The 18,200-nt window shown below is 42.0% G+C and overlaps 1 protein-coding gene across 1 annotated transcript in view; it reads right to left on the reverse strand.

Annotated features, from left to right (window-relative positions):
- Positions 1-17,109, reverse strand: part of LOC146370931 (cohesin subunit SA-2) — a 17,914-nt gene extending 805 nt beyond the window's left edge. The window contains exons 1-31 of the mRNA XM_084954651.1: positions 16,489-17,109; positions 16,048-16,143; positions 15,867-15,954; positions 15,100-15,264; positions 14,794-14,890; positions 14,633-14,709; positions 14,470-14,541; positions 12,186-12,390; positions 11,949-12,100; positions 11,785-11,858; positions 11,559-11,682; positions 11,379-11,477; positions 11,015-11,094; positions 10,820-10,927; positions 10,621-10,741; positions 10,376-10,493; positions 10,078-10,181; positions 9,889-9,981; positions 9,685-9,771; positions 8,649-8,849; positions 8,387-8,463; positions 8,211-8,298; positions 8,043-8,123; positions 5,059-5,151; positions 4,796-4,970; positions 2,803-2,939; positions 923-1,024; positions 683-834; positions 464-592; positions 189-379; positions 28-103 (exon numbers count right to left, since the gene is read on the reverse strand). Coding sequence (XP_084810777.1) covers positions 28-103; positions 189-379; positions 464-592; positions 683-834; positions 923-1,024; positions 2,803-2,939; positions 4,796-4,970; positions 5,059-5,151; positions 8,043-8,123; positions 8,211-8,298; positions 8,387-8,463; positions 8,649-8,849; positions 9,685-9,771; positions 9,889-9,981; positions 10,078-10,181; positions 10,376-10,493; positions 10,621-10,741; positions 10,820-10,927; positions 11,015-11,094; positions 11,379-11,477; positions 11,559-11,682; positions 11,785-11,858; positions 11,949-12,100; positions 12,186-12,390; positions 14,470-14,541; positions 14,633-14,709; positions 14,794-14,890; positions 15,100-15,264; positions 15,867-15,954; positions 16,048-16,097 — 3,416 coding nt within the window. The 5' untranslated portion in view covers positions 16,098-16,143; positions 16,489-17,109. The remainder of the gene's footprint in view (positions 1-27; positions 104-188; positions 380-463; positions 593-682; positions 835-922; positions 1,025-2,802; positions 2,940-4,795; positions 4,971-5,058; positions 5,152-8,042; positions 8,124-8,210; positions 8,299-8,386; positions 8,464-8,648; positions 8,850-9,684; positions 9,772-9,888; positions 9,982-10,077; positions 10,182-10,375; positions 10,494-10,620; positions 10,742-10,819; positions 10,928-11,014; positions 11,095-11,378; positions 11,478-11,558; positions 11,683-11,784; positions 11,859-11,948; positions 12,101-12,185; positions 12,391-14,469; positions 14,542-14,632; positions 14,710-14,793; positions 14,891-15,099; positions 15,265-15,866; positions 15,955-16,047; positions 16,144-16,488) is intronic.
- Between the last annotated feature and the right edge of the window lie 1,091 nt (positions 17,110-18,200).

The raw sequence follows: 18,200 nt of genomic DNA on the forward strand, positions 1-18,200 counted from the left end.
GTTTGAAAACACTTCACTTGGGCTCACCTTGGGCTGCAGCTCGGTTTGCGCACCTTGCTGACTTTGGATTCACCAGGGCTAAACAGACTGGGGGACTTTCTTCCTGAAAATAAAAAAGGATACACACCTGAAGCAGCTGGTGATGGTGAGGAAATCACTCTGTGCTTGACTGAACTCGGCTCTCCTACCTTCCCATTTTTGTTTGGAGAAGGGCAAGCGATTGGGCAGGTTGGCCTTCCTGTCCGAGCTTACGTAGGATATGGCGTCCTCCCCCTCGGCTACAGCCAACAGGGATGCGCGATAGTAGATGAGAGGCTGCCAGCACTCCTCCCTGAGGTCAATAATGTGCTCAGCAGTGTGTTTTTGAAGGTAGGAGAACCTGCACAGACATGAGCAGCCTTCAGAGGTTTTTGTTTTTCTTTAAAAACCATTTAAACTCCTGCTTGTTGCTTTCAGCACTCACACTGCTTTCTTGTCTGGTCTGAGCAGTTTGCTGGAGAACTCGCTGAGGATGGTCAGGTAGGAGAGGTACAGTGGTGTAGATGAGTCTGGAGTCTGAGTAAAGTCTTGGAACACGAACTCGATGCCGTTCCTAAACATGTATACACACAGACTTTAGGAACAAAAAGGAAAAATATCAGCAAAAAGTAACACAAAAAGAGAAATTAGGTTACGTGCCAACCTGTGGACCAGGACGACACACTCACGAAACTTGACAAGGTCCCCAAAGGTGAGGGTGAATCGCCTGGCTAGCTCTTTAATGCTGGTGAAAGTCTGGACTCCTGGGTGAGGCCTGCCGCCGCTCTCTTGCTCCTGCTTAAGGCGCACAAACAGCTGAGAGGTGCACACGACAGCACATCAGTATCTCGCTGCCTTCTAGTGACAGTTTGGGGTTGAAGTTTATATTTTTCAGTGACAATACCTGCTGCAAACAGAGCACCAGTGTGCGAGCACTCTCTATTTTATCCATCTGCCTGGTGCGATACACAGTCTCTTTGATGATGTCTCCAAAGTCATTGTAATACTGCGGACAAAGAGGGAGACGATGACACTTGACGTTTAATCCAAAGATCTTTAGTGAAGCAACAGCAGCAGCATTAAAGCGCTACATTTGATTAAGGCAACCCAAACATCCCTCCATAAATAAAAATGGTTTTTAAGTGCACCTTTATGTCCTGATTCAAGTACCCAACCATATTCATCTTTTGTAAGTCACAAAACCACATGAAGCTAGATGGTTAAAATAGTATTTTGGGGATTTATTGATAATGCATTAGGAACACAAACTGAGGCTGAGTTGAATATCTTAGCACAAAAACAGAGGGAACAGCCTTGGTGTGGTTCAAAGGCAATAAAATCCACCCAGCAGCACCCTTAAAAGTCTCTGTTTAACATGTTATATCATGTTAGTTCAATACCCACAACGATTTGTGGTTTTTTGTAGTTATGTGCTAAACTACTTCTTGGATAAGTTAGTAGAAAAATCTTCTTACGAAGTCTAGACTGTATATAAAAGATGGATGCCACCCATTGGTTTGTGGATCATCACTGTTTTGATGTATCAAAGTTAGAAATTTTGGCTAGCACCAATTCTTTTTTCCAACCAAATTTGCTCAAGAGGGTAAAGCAAGGGAGTTATTGCCTAATGCTGCCACTGGCTAGTTAGCTTTGTCAGTAGATGATTCCCTGTGATATTAAATGAAATGCTTATTTTGGCTAATATGAAACAGGCTTAACACAAAACTAACTGAAGAAACTGAAAAGGTCCTTTAGAGGGTTTTAAACCCAACTGGATGCTGAACAAGGCCAAATAAACCACAGATACTATAAAACAAGACTTTATTTCCACACGCAACCTAAATAACACAAGATTATAACATTAACCATAATTTAAGAGAGTTTAATGAAACATATTTAGGTTTTCACTGGTTTCTGAAGGCCCATCACTGCCTGATATGTACACGGAAACTCGATTTGTTTTACGCATGTGTACTTCCTGTCACCACAACACATTATAACAAGTTGTCTTCTTGCTAGTGTTGGATTAAAGCTGCTGCATTTTTGTTCCAAGACATCTGTATATTATGTTCACATCAATATAAATATTACAAAGAAATATACATGTCATTTTTTTTTGCTTGTTTATACAAAAAAAATAATCTAACTTAATTATATTACCAATCTCTTTGTGTGTGTGTGTGTGTGTGTGTGTGTGTCTAAATAATAATAGCTCATGCAACTATCAGAATGTTTAAAATCAAATAGTGTATATATTAACAACCTTTATTTTGAAAGGACAGAACAGGAAGAATCACTTTTTACAGATGTGTAAGACAAACTGGGTTTCATCGTGTTAATCTTGGTGTTCTAAAACTTGTTGCGATGACAGGGGGGCGGGTCTGACTGTGAAACTGCATGCTCATTGGCTAATGATTGGTGAATCATAACATTACCCAGTGATAAAGATCCCTTCCGAAACATAGTATAACCAAGATTTACAAATGGACCGAAAAAGATCGAACGAAGCTTGGTTAAGACTTCATAACTTACGATGTAGCTGGAAACGCCTCTTTAACCCGTACAGCCGCAACCTTCCACGCCATTCAAGTCATTGTGGGTCGCATTGACCCGACTTGTCGTTACATTTTTCAGGAGGTTCACGTCAGGTTACGTTGTCATTTACAGCATCTACTGATTCCAGTCTTTATGCTAAGAGAGGCACTCGACCTCCTCGCTACTCAAAAGCTTATTAGTGCTCTTCCCCATAATGTCACACTACTCATTTGAGGAGTTCACCTTTACCTTCATGTAGTACATGAAGACCTCTGCTGCCATGCTCATCTCCAGCACTCCGTGTATTATCAGTTTGCAGTAGGCTGCAAGCACATTTCTCCGTTTGTGAAGGTCCTCCAGTTTCTCCACTTGAGAGTTTTCACTGACTGAGAGCCCAAAAGCAGGCAGGGCGTGCGATCGGTCGCGAAGTGGTGGGACGCCAAAGAGTGATTAATGATGAGAAGTCATATAACAGAAAGAAAAGAACAAAGCAGACACAGGAAAGAGTGTTTTAGTTGGTTTCAGGACAATGGCTTTAGCAGGTGGATATCAAAGATAACATAACACTGGAGTTATGGTTGTGACACCATGTGGCTTCAATCTTTCACAAGGCTAATAAAATAGGCTCGGAGGTGAGCCAGAGTTAATGGAATTTTCTCACGGAAAGAGATTGCCCTGATTTTATGATTTAACTCAGTGCCCTTGCCCTCCGAGTGATCTCTGATCCAGCAGCTAATAGAAAACACTGTCTATAGAACAAAATCGTTACCAGGCAAATCCAATAAAACAATAGCTTTTTATTACATGTTCAAAAACCAATAATCCTGTATCGTATTTGGTTGAACATTTAAGAGATTCCCACCAGGACAGTTATTGACTTCTCTAGACTATCCCCATATTTGGATGCAATATGTCTCTGAAAGTAGACGCTATAGTAAAGATAATAAAATGTTTTCGATATAGTCAGCTGTGGATGAATTCATAAGTTTACTTGCAGGACTTTATAAAGGGAAAAAAAACTATGTATTTCCAAGATGTCACTCTTGTTTTCTTCATTTCAGAGCAGACAGAAGCGTGTCGCCGTCATCCGCTTACAAGCTGCATCGCTTTGCATAACAAAGTCTAACATCCCTTCTTACAAATTAGTCAACCCTGTTTCAGTCTGAGGACATTAACAAGGCTTCCTTTGTAATTGAGGGTCAATTGTCAGGTCAGGTTGGAAATCAGACCCCATTTACAGTCAGCAGGCGGCTCTGCAGCGACTTATTAAGCCAAATGTGTGGCCGTGCATTTAATATCTGCATGTTTTTACCACAGCGGGGCCGCCACACTCAGTCAGCGGCTCGCTCAGGGCAGCGGCAGAGTGAGAGTGCCATCTACCGCACGGCGCTGCAATGGGCACGCTTCAGTATTCTGTTCTTTATTCCAAAAACCAGCTGTAGTTACTTTTCTTGCCATAAAAACAAACGTTAAATCATAATACTTTGATTGGTTAGAAAAAAAAAGAAGTTAAAATAAAAATGAAAACCAATGCCTTAGACACTTTTTTGGCTTTTTGTGCCCCCCTGCCGCTGGCCCCCTTGTCGTGTTTCAGATATCCATGAGTTGCTGAGCCGTTTCACCAGAGAGTCATTTCCCCTTTAAACTTCTCAGATGGTTTCACTTAACTACATGTTCGAGACCCAAAGAGGTCAAATTATCCATTGACTTCCATCCGCTGCATCGAAGGATTAAAGAGAAATGAATACAAATTTGTAGCATCGGATTTTTGTTTTCTCCTCTTTCCTGACCCATTAATCCTTTTTTTACGATCCCCAAAGATTCATGCTGCGAGCCTTCAGAGGAGGCCTGATTAAAAGTAAACTTCGACCAGCTAATGCTGCTCAGGCTTTGATGCATTAGTATTAACAATCCAATCATGCCATAAATAATACTCCATCACCGGGAGAGTACTTAAGCTCATTTTGCTAATGATACTTTTATTCCTCTGCTCGGGTCACATTTTTAATGTAGGACTTTTTGCTTTCACTTCTCGTACTTCTTCATTCCCCTTCTCTCTTATTTCCTCTCTGCTCACAATCAAACATACACAGAAATCTTAAAGCCTGATTTAAGGTGAGCACAGAGAGAGCCACCCACTGCCTGTGGACTTACATCATTCTGAACAGAGAGGCTAAAACATCCTTTAAAGTGAGGTAAGGATAAGAAAAAATAAAGCCACTTAAACAGGCTGGCGTCTCACCCCTGCTCTGGCTGTCATAGTCTGAGCCGACAAAGACGTGCACGCACACAAAGGTCAACAGCGCCCTCTGCAGTTTGGGGCTGGGCGTGTAGAGCAGTGGACCGAAAGAGGTGGGATCCCACACGCGTAGCTGGTAGGAGTGAGCCGTCAGGACGTCACACACACCCAGGAAGGCCTGAAATTGGAAAAAATGAGAAGACGTTAGAAAGGCCTGAAGAAGAAGAAGAAGAAGAAGGAAGTGTCGAAATGGTTAGCAGGCGTACCTGCTGCCTCACACTGAGGTCACCGTGGGACAGACAGTGATGACTTCTCTCGCAGAAGAGACGCAGCTGGAGCCTCTGGGCTTGCGCCTTCTCCTAAACACAAACAGTGTTGACTGATTAACTGACTGATCATTTCAGCTCTAATTCTTCTGTTTCTGGCTGCTTGTAATAACTTGTAAATATGATTTTAAACTTCTATTGATTTGCATAATAATACATTAATAATTAATGAAAACTTCCTAAGGTGTTGTTAAGATGTGAAACTGTCAAATCAAATAAAATTTGTTACTTTTTTGTCAAGAAATTAGCATTACTGTTTAAAAGTTCAGGTTCATTTAAAAATGTCATTTTTTGAAAGAACATTTCTAAGAAATAGATTATTACATCTGCGAGATTGCTACTAGACTGCTACGGTGTGTACTGCTCCTTTTATAGCATTAGCATTTTGCCTTATTAGCAGAAGGTAAAAAGATCAGCTCACAAGTATATTAGGGCTTGAGAAACTGACACATTACAGTTCCTCAGCTGGCTGCTTCATCACATTTTACTCATACAAGCCAGGAAGTAGTACACACGGTTGTACAGAAACTTCTTTTTTCAGCAGTTTCCTGCATGGTATACCCTTCAAACCCTCAGAAGTGTATTAAACCCACAGAGTTTGATGCTACAGAGTCTCAACAATGCAGATTTTATTATTTTGTGATCAGTAAAACTGTTTCCAGCTGATAAATCAGGCTTTCAAAAGATAATCCTGAATTAGGGAACACAAAACAGCACAGAAACACAGAAAATGAGCCCCTGTAAGCCTAGGTAGATCCATCAATCTTGTTCCATTTATCCAATTCAGGCTCACAGGGCGATTGGAGCCTATTCCAGCTGCAATAAGATGGGAGGAAGGGTACACCATGGACAGGTCTCTAGCCTAACAACCGGTTTTATATTATTTTTATGTTATTTTAGCTTAAACAGTAAAATTTAAATCCTTAATTTACAGGGAAAAGAACCCAAAACCTCTGAACAGTAGTATACTTTTATTTGCAGTTTATCTTCCTTCACTTTTAATACAGCTGTTCTGAGGGGATGTCTTTTGATTTTGAGTGAGAATTTTACTCTGACCCAAGCATCCAGACTCAAAAAAACAAAAAAAAACAAAAGCGAAAAAGAAACACTACATACAATGTTCCCTCTAAGCTGCGCACGCACTGTTGGCACGGTCTCTGCGCAAGGAAAATCTGCGTTGCGCGCAAACACAAAAAAATTCTAACCTGAATTGAAATTAAAGTAAATATGTGCCGACGCCGGTGTTTTAGCTAGCAAAGCGGCGTGGCTGATGTAGAGTGAAGCCACGTTAATGACAACATGTACAACCATTGGAGATGTGAGCAGGACAGACGGAACAATTGACAGAAAAAGTGTGGACGTTATACCAGTTTTTAAATTGTGTTGATAGGCCACGTAAAACCAGAGTTATGATAAAAAAAAAAGCAATGTTTGGTTTTCTTCCTGGATACTATCGTTGTTTATATTTACTGCGGGAAGAAACGGTAAAAACGGCGTTTTATAAGGAAAACGCTCGAAACAAGCGCTCTCCGCCTGTGAGCAAAGACGAAACCAAAACACCCCCCACCCTTTCCCATTGGTCGAAAAATTTACAATGTCGACCAATCAAAACATGGCATTTAGTTGTTAAGAAACGGGAGGAAGTTTTAGGAGTGAAGGCGGCTTTGAGATGAGAGATTTGCGACGCTTACCACAAATCTTGTGTAGTTAGTGTGTAGTGTAGTCAATAGTTTTGTTGTGTGTGTCAGAACAACGAGGCGACTGCTGAATGTTACAGGTGTTACAGCAGTGATACATCTCCTGTTGTCAGGCCTGCAGGTATCAGGCTGTTGTTCTCCTTTATCTCATAGTGGACAGAAATTATTTTTTGGAGTGGCACAAATAATTTGTGTGGCATCAGATTTGATGCAGAACAGCTGATTGTTCTGTAAATAGTTTGAAATGTTTGTTTAAAAAACGCCTTGGCTGCATTTTTAGGTAAACAGCTGCAAAAAACTTTGTTGTTTGTAAAACTCAGTAACTTTTTCGAAGAAGTAACTATATAATTAATTTCCCAACATTGGTCATTATATTCTGTATTTTGCAAACAGAGAGTTACAGGACTCTCTCCCAGACCACAGACTCATAATACAAGTCAAAGCTTTATTTAAAAAAAAAAGAAAAAAAAGAAAAAAAAAAAAAAAAGAAGAAAGTTGTGTTTTCAAAATTGGAGTTCAAGTTATTTTTACTTCCAATAGTGTTAACATACTACACAGGCCATGAACAAGATTTTTTTTTTTTTACATTTTAATTGTAAGTGGGCTAAAGCAGTTAATTAAAAGTAGTCTAACAGAAATGTAAAAGCTGTAATTTTATTATTTTAATAAACCATGTATCTCCAAAAGTTGATTCTGTTCATCTGGACGTAGCGTTTTGTGGGAGAAACGTTTCGTCACTCATCCAAGTGACTTCTTCAGTCTCAGCTGACTGCAGGTTTCCCCAAATCTTATAAACAGTACATTTGCATAATGACTGAAACCAGCCCACTGAAGGAACAATGGGCTGGGAGGTCAGTTCAACAGAATCAACTTTTGGAGATTTACTTTCCTGGATGATTGAGAATGCATCAAGACAAAAAAAAAAAAAAACATGTAACATAGCTGGCGTGACCACAGTGCACAGGACTAATGTTGCTCACAGTGGTCCACAAGATCGCTCAGGGAGTTTGTGTGTTCGCTCAGACACATGAAAAATTAGAGGGAACATTGACTACATATGACTTTAAAATAAAACACGGTCTTTTTAATTATCAAAAATGATTAAAATGTTGGGAACACATAGAGTGTTTTCTGTGTAAGTGCACATACATCGCTGCTAACACCTCATCTCTATATCACTACATTCACACAGGTTAAAGACTGAGCTGTAAAGCGGATGTAGCTCACCCTGCAGGTCAGAGTTTGACTGCTGGTGCTGAGCGACCACATCATGGAAAAGGACAAACACTGCAGTACTTCCAGCAACACCTGCAAACACAGTGAAGTGGAAATACACTGAAGATGTGTGCGCAGTACAAAGACCACATTTGTCTACACAGCAGGTGGGGATGATACCTCAGGTGGAGCTCCTTCCAGGCTGCTCTCTACTGACAGGAGAGGAGACAGCACATCAAACAGACCCCACTGGCTCAGGTCATGGCAACTATGGAAACACGAAGAGAAACAGCCACATAAATCCACATCAGCAGCACCATACTCACGCTTGACTTTAAACGACTGTCAAGTCTTACTTGTTGAAAGCTCTAAGTTTCTTCAGCATGGCTAAAATCTCTCTGATTTTCTCCTCATCAGCAGAGAAACTTTCACCCTGTGTAAGAGAAGTCAGACTTCATGAGAGTTGCTTTCAGTGTCTAACATTTCGAGGATTTCAGGCGTGATGAGTAAAAGTAAAATCAGAATAGAAGTACAAGGTAATCACTCTTTTTTTTCTGGATACATGAATACAAGCCTGACACACAATAATTGCGTCCACATAAATCCAGCAGTACTCACCTTGAGCGATTCCCCCAGCAGTGCTGTCAGTCGGTCCACCCAACGCTGGACCAGAGAGTCTCTAGCAGCTCGGGCGGGGGAGCACCAAGCTGTCTCCTCGCGACAGAGAGAGAGGAACACGCGGGCCCCTCCCTCCAGAACAGCCGGGCCTGAGTGGACGTCTAAAACAGCTTCCAGTTCTGTCAACAGGCTGGACACCGCCTACAGGAGCGACACAGCTCATGTTATACGTTTAAGCAGTTTGAAAACATCGCATTTGGTAGCAAAACTCATTTGCAGGCTTTGTGATGTATAATGAAAGTAAAAAGCTAAGACGATAGCCCAGCTGAGTATTGGAGTAGTGTCATTTCACCATTAAGTTTACCAAACAGAACTAGTAGTAGTATGTTGAGAAATTGTGTGTTGAAAATCCCTCACTCTGTTAAAAAACCACTTGAAGGTTATCTTCTATTATGAATCATTCGAAGATACTCTAGTACAGCGGTCCCCAACCTTTTTTGCGTCACAGACCGGTTTAATGTCAGACAATATTTTCACGAACCGGCCTTTAAGGTGTCGCAGATAAATAAAACAAAGTAAATTAATACGACTAAGACAAAAACGATGGTATTTTGTAAATATAATAAGAAATGCAAATTCACTGTGTAATTGTGTAACTTTATTAGCAGCGTCCTCCAACAACACTGAGAGTAACATCCTCCTCTCTGCCCCTTAATGCTCTCTGGTTGCTATGGTAACGTGTAAATATTTCTTTCAAAATAAGACACAACTACAACACGGGAAAAGACCCAGGGAAACCAAGTTAACGATAAAAACCCTGAAAACCATAAATTTCACACCCGACCCTCAACTCTCACGGCCCGGTACCAAGCGACTTAGCCCAGGGGTTGGGGACCGCTGCTCTAGTCCGTGAATAAAAACACATGGATGGAAATGAGTGGAATAGGCCTCCTTTCAGGATAAGGAAAGGAGGCCTATTACCACATTCCCATTTCTGTATGATGAAATAGTGTAAACTGAGTGCAGGTGTGCACACCTGTGTGTTTTCAGCGTGCAGACACTCTGGGAGGAAGTACTGAGGAATCCTCATCAGGGAGGCAAGGATGTCACTGCTACTTGAAAACTGCAGAGAGAATAGAGACATTACAATATAACAACCAGAATTTAATAGTGCAGCACAGATGCCTGGATACAGAATCACACTGATTTATATAGGAACAGCTACATGTGGAATAAACACCTTAGACAGCAGCTTTGGAAACACCGTCAGGAGATGTTCAGTGAGCTTCAAACAGTCATCGTTCTGAATCTTCTTATCTCTGGCACTCATTACCTGAAACACAACAAAATAAACACTTATGTCTTTTAAATGATGAGTTATCAGTGTGCTATCTCACATACAAAGAGAGCACAGAGATCTTCCACTGACCTTCTTCGCTCCACTCCTCCCTGCCAGCACAGGTCCCTCTGAGGCCTGACGCACCGACGCTACCAGGATCTCTACAAGCACTGCTTGTTCAGCAAGGGTGAAACCTACATACACACACATATACTTAGAAAAGCAGGAGTTCACAGAGGATCTAACATGTTTTTTTTGTGGAGGAAACAACTGAAAACCAGAATGAGGAAGATGAAGGTTGTGGATGATTTTAAACAGTCCTTTCAATCCACAAAAAAATCTTTGGTGAGGGAAAATTATTAGGAACTGACAGCACACATTTCCCTACCTGGACTGCATGAGGAAGAGTCCTGTAGCAGTGCAGACGTGAAGGAGGGCCAGTCCTTCAGCAAAGCTCCACCGCAGTCCCACAGACTGTCCACCAAGTACACCACGTGGTTGTGCAGCTGAAAGCATAAGCTTTACATGATTCACAACATCACAGATGTAAACTAGGTGATAACACAATAGAGAAGAAAGTCCTTTCTTAGCTCAGACTGGAGCTTAGACTTGAAACAGCCAGTCTGTGTTCACCTCAGATTCCTGGTAGAAGTGCAGCAGAGCCTTCAGTCTGGCAAATGTTTGCTGCTTACACGCTTCCTCTTCATTCGATCCATCCTGAGTATCAGATGCAGGGGCTACAGCATTGAGAAGCCTGACAGAGACAATCTATATCATATGGAAGCACTAATAAACCGCTAAGTTGTTTTTCAAGTGACATAGGAAGACATACTTTGAGAAGAGCAGCTCCCCCGCAGTGGCCGCAAGAGGGCGCTGTGAAGAGTAAACAAACTGGAGGAGGTGTTTGTAGTCTTCTGGAGTGAGCACATCGTCAGATGTCCTGAGGAGTGAGGAAGGAAGTGGATGTGAAGAGGAACAGAATGAAGAAGTGAGTGAGAAGATTAGATGACAGATCAAACAGACTCACTTGGAGATGAGCACCAGGAGTTTCATGGTCTGCACTGCCACTTCACTGTCCTTATCCAGGGTCATGGAGATGATCCGGTCCTGGAACACAACAGTACAAGAGCATTAAAGCACTTTGTGATGCTTGTTTTAATCAGAGCTATACAAAAAACCCTATCAATTACTATTACTATTATTATCAGTAGTAGAAGTAGTAGTAGTTGCAGTATTAGATCATTATTATGAGCAGCGCTTTATTAAAAGTCTTGTCCACATCTCCAGCTATATTGAGCTCTTAAGGCTCGAACATGACATGACAAGCCAGTGATATTTGAAGGCAGTGTAGGTAATTCAGATTTCACCGGTCCTGATGGAGGCTCGATTACCTTAAAGCGGCTGGTGAACAGGTCTAGTTTAGGCAGGAAGAGGGGATCTCCGTACAGACCCTGCAGAGCTAACACACACTTGAGACGCACATCTGGCACCTGAAAGATAAACAGCAGCCAGGCAGCGTTGTAAAAATTATCCCATGATGATTTTTTTGTTGTTATTTTGCTGCTGGCTACCTTGTCGTGCATCATCCAGCCCACGTATTTGAGGTAACTGTCGCTGAGAAACACAGAACTGTAGAGCTTCATCCACAAACCCAACTCTTCCATACAGACGCAGCGGATCTCTGGAAGCACATCACTGCACGAGCACGCAAACACCCACAAACCCGAGTTGAGTTAAAATAATAATGCAGTATAGATTAAACATTTAAATAATGAAGCATGTCAGAGAAAACTGTACCGGTATCGCTTAAGGAAAACTCCCTTGAAGATGATGTCCATCATGCTCTCGATCTCTGCTCGCTTCTCCTGCAACTAGAGGAGCATCAGGAAGGTTACACAGAAGCCACACCGTCAATAAAAGGAAAAGTCCTTTCAGTTTCGTCCTGCTCATTCTCTGTGTACCTCTGCGATCTTCTTCTGTACTTTCTCCAGCTGCTGCGCGCTCTTCTGCCTCATCGTCTTCGTTTTTTGCACCTCATACAGCTTCTGACTGTTTTCAATGCCAGCGCTCAAGCTGAGGGCCACGCCCACCAGAGAGCTCAGCAGCTTCACCGCTGATTAGAGAAGTCCACATCGAAAGTACGGGTTAGTTTATCCGCAAGTGTGTCTGAATGCTGATTCACGTAGTTTCGCTCTTACCCGCTAGCGTGCAGGTGTGTCTGAATGCTCGCACGCAAGAGTTTGACAGCTCGGTGAGCAGCGAGATGAGGGTGTTCATCAGGTAGCCGTCGAAGATGATGCCGTGCTGACACTGAGCCACCAGCACAGACACAAAGTCGCAGAACTCGGAGTGAAACCAGCGGCCGTACGGTCCAGACTGCACCAGAGGATACTCAACACTGTCCTACAGCGGAGGAGAGAAAGAGACAGCAGGTTTAGCAAGTTTAAGACATTTGAAGTATCCAAAATGTTACTGAAATGCTTTTTTCCAGGTGATTAGTATCATACAGTATATCAGATTCGTACTGAAGGTTTTCATGAACAAGAAAATTAATGCTAATAATTTTGCAACATGTATAGAAAATCATGTAAAAGGTACATTTGTGCAAGGAGTCAAACATTTTTATTGTGCTTTTTTGGCTAATTGAGCAGAGCGTTAGCTTAGGAAGGCATCAAAGTCAAGCTCAGCCACAATCCCGGTAGACCGGCTAATCTCAGTGCCATACAGCCGTACTGCATCACCCCTACTACTACAAGACTTTTCATTTTAAACACGGGTATACGCCACTTTTAAGTAAAACCAGTTTGCAGTTGTGCTTAGAAGTTTAAATACACTCATGATTCAAAAACAAGAACTGGGTGCACAAGTTTGAATTTTATCAAATGTATACTTATGCACAAGTGCATAAGTATACACAGAGCCTCAAGTATATACCTACACTTACTAAAATCTTTTAATAAGTGGTGCTGAAGGTTCTACAATCTCTTCAAGCATTTCTAAACAACTGTAGATTCCAAGATCATCACTTCAAACTGTACGTAAGTACTTTGCCAAAGTCTAGAAGAAGACTTAAATTGTGACCCTCAAATGAGAGAAAATTTGTCTGTAAATATGCTTTTGACCCTGTGTGTATTCAAGAAAATCCTAAACAAATTCAAATTAGTGCATCCACTTCTTGTTGTTTAAAGTCATTAAAGATGCATACTGTACTGTAAGTTGAAATAAATCACTAAAGGCCAAATTGCCCTGACATTCATGCTCATGATGAGTGAAAGTAAACCTTTGACCACAACTGTAACCCCGCCCTGCCGCTGTGGTGGAACCGCTCAGTGAATTATATGTGAAAATGAAAGTAACTGAGCCTGACATGTAAACAGTATGTTATTGCAAAACAGGATTCATGCTCAGTCAATCCACCACGTGTGAACAAACGAACAGCAACACTGAACTAAAAACTTCCACATTTTGCAGGTTTATTGTCGATATCTGTCTGAATCCCAAGACTTCAACTTCAAAGATTCCTACATTAAAAATAAAAAACAGCATCCTTGTCATTCTGTTTTTCTTTTAATGAACACCAAGAGAAAGCTGTTCTCTCTAAAAAATAACATGTCAACACAGCTTAGGTTGGCAAAGTTCCATCCGAACAAACCACCAGACTAAGTATAAGTGTACCAAAGAGGAGATGTAATGCACAGCACAACATTTGATGAACACCGAACTCAACATATCAGCACAAACACCTCATACCAGCTGTCAGCACAGTGGTGGAGGCGTGATGAATTTGGTTTGTCGTGCAGCCACAGGAAACAGACGCCTTGCAGTCACTGAGTGGCCTGGAACCGTATACCAAAGTACTCTAGACTCAAATATAACGCCACCTGTCTGCCAGCTAAAACATAGCTATAGTTGGGTGACGCAGTAGGACAATGATCCCAAGAACCTGAGAAAATCTACAACAGAATGGCTGAAAAAGAAAAGAATCAAAGTGCTGCAGTGGCCCTGTCACTGAGACCTCAATCTGATTAAAATGGCAGGACTTTAAGATTGCTGTCCATTAACGAATACCTGCAACCCTCAATGACCTGAAGCAACACTGTAAAGATGAGCAAGCCAAAATTCCTCCAAAGTGATGTGAGAGACTAATAAAGTCATACATATAACTGTTACTTAAAGTTACTGCAACTAAAGGTGGTTCTACAAGCTACTGAACCATCGGCTTTACTTGACTGATTGATTGACCGTTTTATTTCAAACGTGTGAATGTAGCTGAAATAACAACAAATATATTGGAAACAGAAGAAAAAGCAAAGTAAAAAACATCAAGATGCCACAAATATCTCTATATACCACACTACTTTGTTTGTCACTTTGTGTTTAAAGCTGATAAAAGAAAATAAAAGTTCATTTACAAAAAATGGAAGAGCAGTAACTGGCCATTGCTGACAGGAAGTGCTTAAAGTGCAGTGAGTGGGTACTGACTGTATCCATGGGCCACGTGACTGTGAGGATCCACGGAAAAGCCAGAAACTTCTTATACTGCAGACCAGCAGTCTGAAACACGCAAATACAGTTTCTCTTCCACAACATCCAAAACATGCTTCACATAATAACACGAAAGAGCGCCGAGCTGAAATCCTCTTACCTCATCCAGCTCCTCGACCATCTTGCTCATGACTTCGCTGTCCTCTTTGCTCTGACACATCTCTGCTGTGACGACACCTTAAAAAAAAACAGAAAGCACGCTAAAGACAAAGCCCTTTGTTGGTATGCTGCACGTATGTGCGCGCTGGCAGGTCTGCTTACCTTTGCACCCAGAGCACTGGATGAAGAAGCTGATGAGGTCGAGGAGAGAGGAGTCTCTGTCTGACCCATACGCCTCAATCCAGTCATCTATCACCGCCTGCTCAGGCATCAAAGAAGACCCGGTGAATCATAATATTGTTGTACACAATTAAGAATCTTCCATTTCTACACTGAGGATGTGGGATTTTTATAGCCTGTTATAACTGCTCAATAGCCAGGGTGAAATCAGCAGCTCTGACAGATAGTAGAGATTACAACGCTTCCCTTTTTAAATTCAACAAAGCGACACAATGTGTACGAAGTTACCTGCATGGCACTCCTGCCCATGGTGATCACTTCAAACAAGGTGACGGCCTCCACGTGCTTCTGTTTGCTGTGTCCTCTTCCTGCTCTCCTTGTGCCGCTGCAGCTGGCTTTGGGACTTTTGCACTTGACATTCTCGGAGCTCTCGTGTGTTCGCCTCCTTCGTCTCTGCCGGGATTGAAAACGTGACAGGTGAAGAAAATACAGCCGGCTGAAATAATGTGCAACGATTTCCAGTCGAGGTCGAGTGAAAATCAGTCTGAAGGCGCAGACACAAGTTTGCCTCCACAGCATTAGAACACCTACGACTTCTCTTCTCCGGACTACGTATGTGGCTGGTTTGTAGCCACATACACTAAACTCAATTAGGCAGAACACTGATATCCACTTGGGCCACTTGTGGGTCAACATGGCGGCTTTCACCAGCTGGTGCAAGGATGGACAAGATTACAAATGAGCTCAGGTTTAGCATTTATGAGACAAAGTTAGGAGATGGTTTGGAGATGTGAAGAGGAGGACTAATGGATATATTGGACAAAGGCTGTAGAATATAGAGCTGCCAGGCAGAAGGAAAAGAGGAAGACCTCACATGTGGAGGGTTGATGTGATAGAAAAGGATGCTAGGGATAGGTGGAGGTGGAAGCAGGGGATCAGATATGACAACCCCTAAAGGGAGCAGCTAAAAGAAGAAGAAGAAAAAGAAGAAAAAGAAGCAGAAGAAGCGGGTTTTTTTGTGTAAGCCTGCATGAGCATCAGTGGATAACACATACCACACTCTTTCGCCTGTTCTCATTCCCAGAGTCCTCCTCTGAGTGACTGACGGCTTCAGAGGTGTCCGCCTTGGCACGAGACCTCTTACTGGGAATTCAGAAACAGGAGAACTGGTTAACAGAGGGAAGCTGGGTTATTATAGCAGGCACTGTCAAATAACGATTAACTTTGCTAACTTACTTCTGCTCTGAGGACCTGGATGCAGCTGCAGCTGTGGCCTCTGGTATCATGATCCCCTCAGACGTTCACGCAGGGCTCAGCTGTGTGACTCTGCATCTACAAACACAGTACCCGACAGTCTGTGCAACCAAAACTAAGCAATGCATTGGAGGGTGGGGGCAGAGGCTTGCGTTTAACTGATTTTCTGCGTGCCCCCTCCGCTGGGAGGAGCTACCGCGGTGCTTTAAAGGGTAAGTTAAAGACACTTGGGCATAGTGGCCGCTTTGGCCCCCATGAAAGTTGAACAGAGCACTTTCTTTTACTAAATCAAAAAATATAAGTAATAATTTCCAGGACTAGCCTAATTAGCAGTGCCTCGGCTTGCAGAATATAACAAGCACGGATTAAAACTAAAAGGTAAGACAAAGACTCAAAGGTCGCTGCTAAACTTTTCAAACTTACCCTCTTCGCATAAACGATGTCGATGTTTTTCAGTGTATGCCTTTGAATTGGAAGCTTGTCAGACTCATTTAATTCAAGTATTTCCACTGATATCCTCCGTCTTTAGCCCCAGCTCTCACAGTCAAGTTGACAGACAGCCTAACGGGTCGTGATTGGCTAACGAGCCCGAATAGAATGATGCGATTGGCTGGCGGGAAACGTCAGTGTGAATTGAGTCCCTCCTCAGGCGGCGGTGACAGAAGGCTTGCTGTACGGAGCGGTTTTCGTCAGGCCACAGCGCTGTAAACATCTGTAAGAAGAGCCTCGTCGACGTATGAACTGTTAGCGAGTGAATAACAGGAAGATTGTGCCTTTTTGTGCTACCACAAAAATAATGCAGCACATTTAGCTATCTCGCTGGTCCTGCTGTGATTTTTAATGCAATGTATCCTGCACACCTCGGTCCCAAAAGCGCTTCCCGTGTAATTTAATTAAGCACAGTAGCAGCTGTCAATTCAGAAGGGAGATGTCATGGCATTTCCTGATTTTAACTATTTGAATGAGTTGACCAGCAGGGGGAGCTATTCATTCATCTTATGCGAGCACCTTAGCCCGCAAGCAAAGATTTAAGGGCGGGAAGGATTTGAGAAGCAATGTTATAAATGCAGGAAAGAATAGAAAGGCCTCTCAGAACCCCTGCATCACCTACAGCTGGAGTATCAAACATAAGGCCTGAAGGCCAGAAACGTAAACACTGCGGTTTCCTCATGACAAAGATATTACACCAAATAATTAATAATTAAATAGCACAAATGTTGCTGGGTTTTTTCCACTATCTACTACAGAAATGGGGGGAAATGAGTTTCTGTCAATTAACAAAAACCTTATGTTTTATAATTGCATGACAGTCTGGCATGACACATTTATTTCTTACAATTTAAAGTTTTGGTGACAGATTTCTTTCCTTTAGTACATCAACATTTCTTTGTCACGTTGAAAAACTGTATGTATTGTTGAAACTACACTTTCTTTTTCTTATATTAAGATATCTCAGAGGTTAAATGTGTACTTAGACTTCCTTACTTCTGATAGAAATGTGAGTTTTCACTGGTGTGGCCCATTTAGCGTGGGCTGTATTTGCTTGACATCTCTCACCTACAGACTGTAGCACACACCTGCCTCTCTTTCTCTCTCTCCCTCTCAGTAAGAGATACCTGCTTATATACACGTGACATTAGTCAACAGATGGGGAGAATAAAAGCTGCTGCAGCTAAATGCTGCAAGCCAGTCTCCACCAGAGACAAAGTCAGTCAAAAACACTCTAAAATATGCACAGTTAACCACTTTTCCATTGTTACAGCTCACGTTTAGTGTAAGTAAACATGTTTCCAATTAGTAAATGGGAAATACTGGTTTGAAAGTCTGAGCTCACGTACTCTGACTGGTGTATTCCTGGTGAGTTTTTAATGGGGCACCTTTGGCATTTGTGTATTTTGACAACTTCTTTCTGTTAGTCCCAAGTATTTTATACTCGTAATTAGAGATGGCACGATACCACTTTTTTATGTCCGATACCGATACCGATATCATAAATTTGGATATCTGCCGTTACCGATATGAATCTGATATAGTGTGTTTTTTAATCAATAAAACGTTTTTTTTTTAATATCTTGCTGCATTTTGTATAAGTTTATACTCAAGTTTAAATAAATAACAACACTAAAGCTATTCTG

Source organism: Perissodus microlepis, chromosome 16 (genome assembly GCF_051167445.1).
Source record: "Perissodus microlepis isolate ML-2025 ecotype Zambia chromosome 16, ASM5116744v1, whole genome shotgun sequence".
Lineage (NCBI taxonomy): Eukaryota > Metazoa > Chordata > Actinopteri > Cichliformes > Cichlidae > Perissodus > Perissodus microlepis.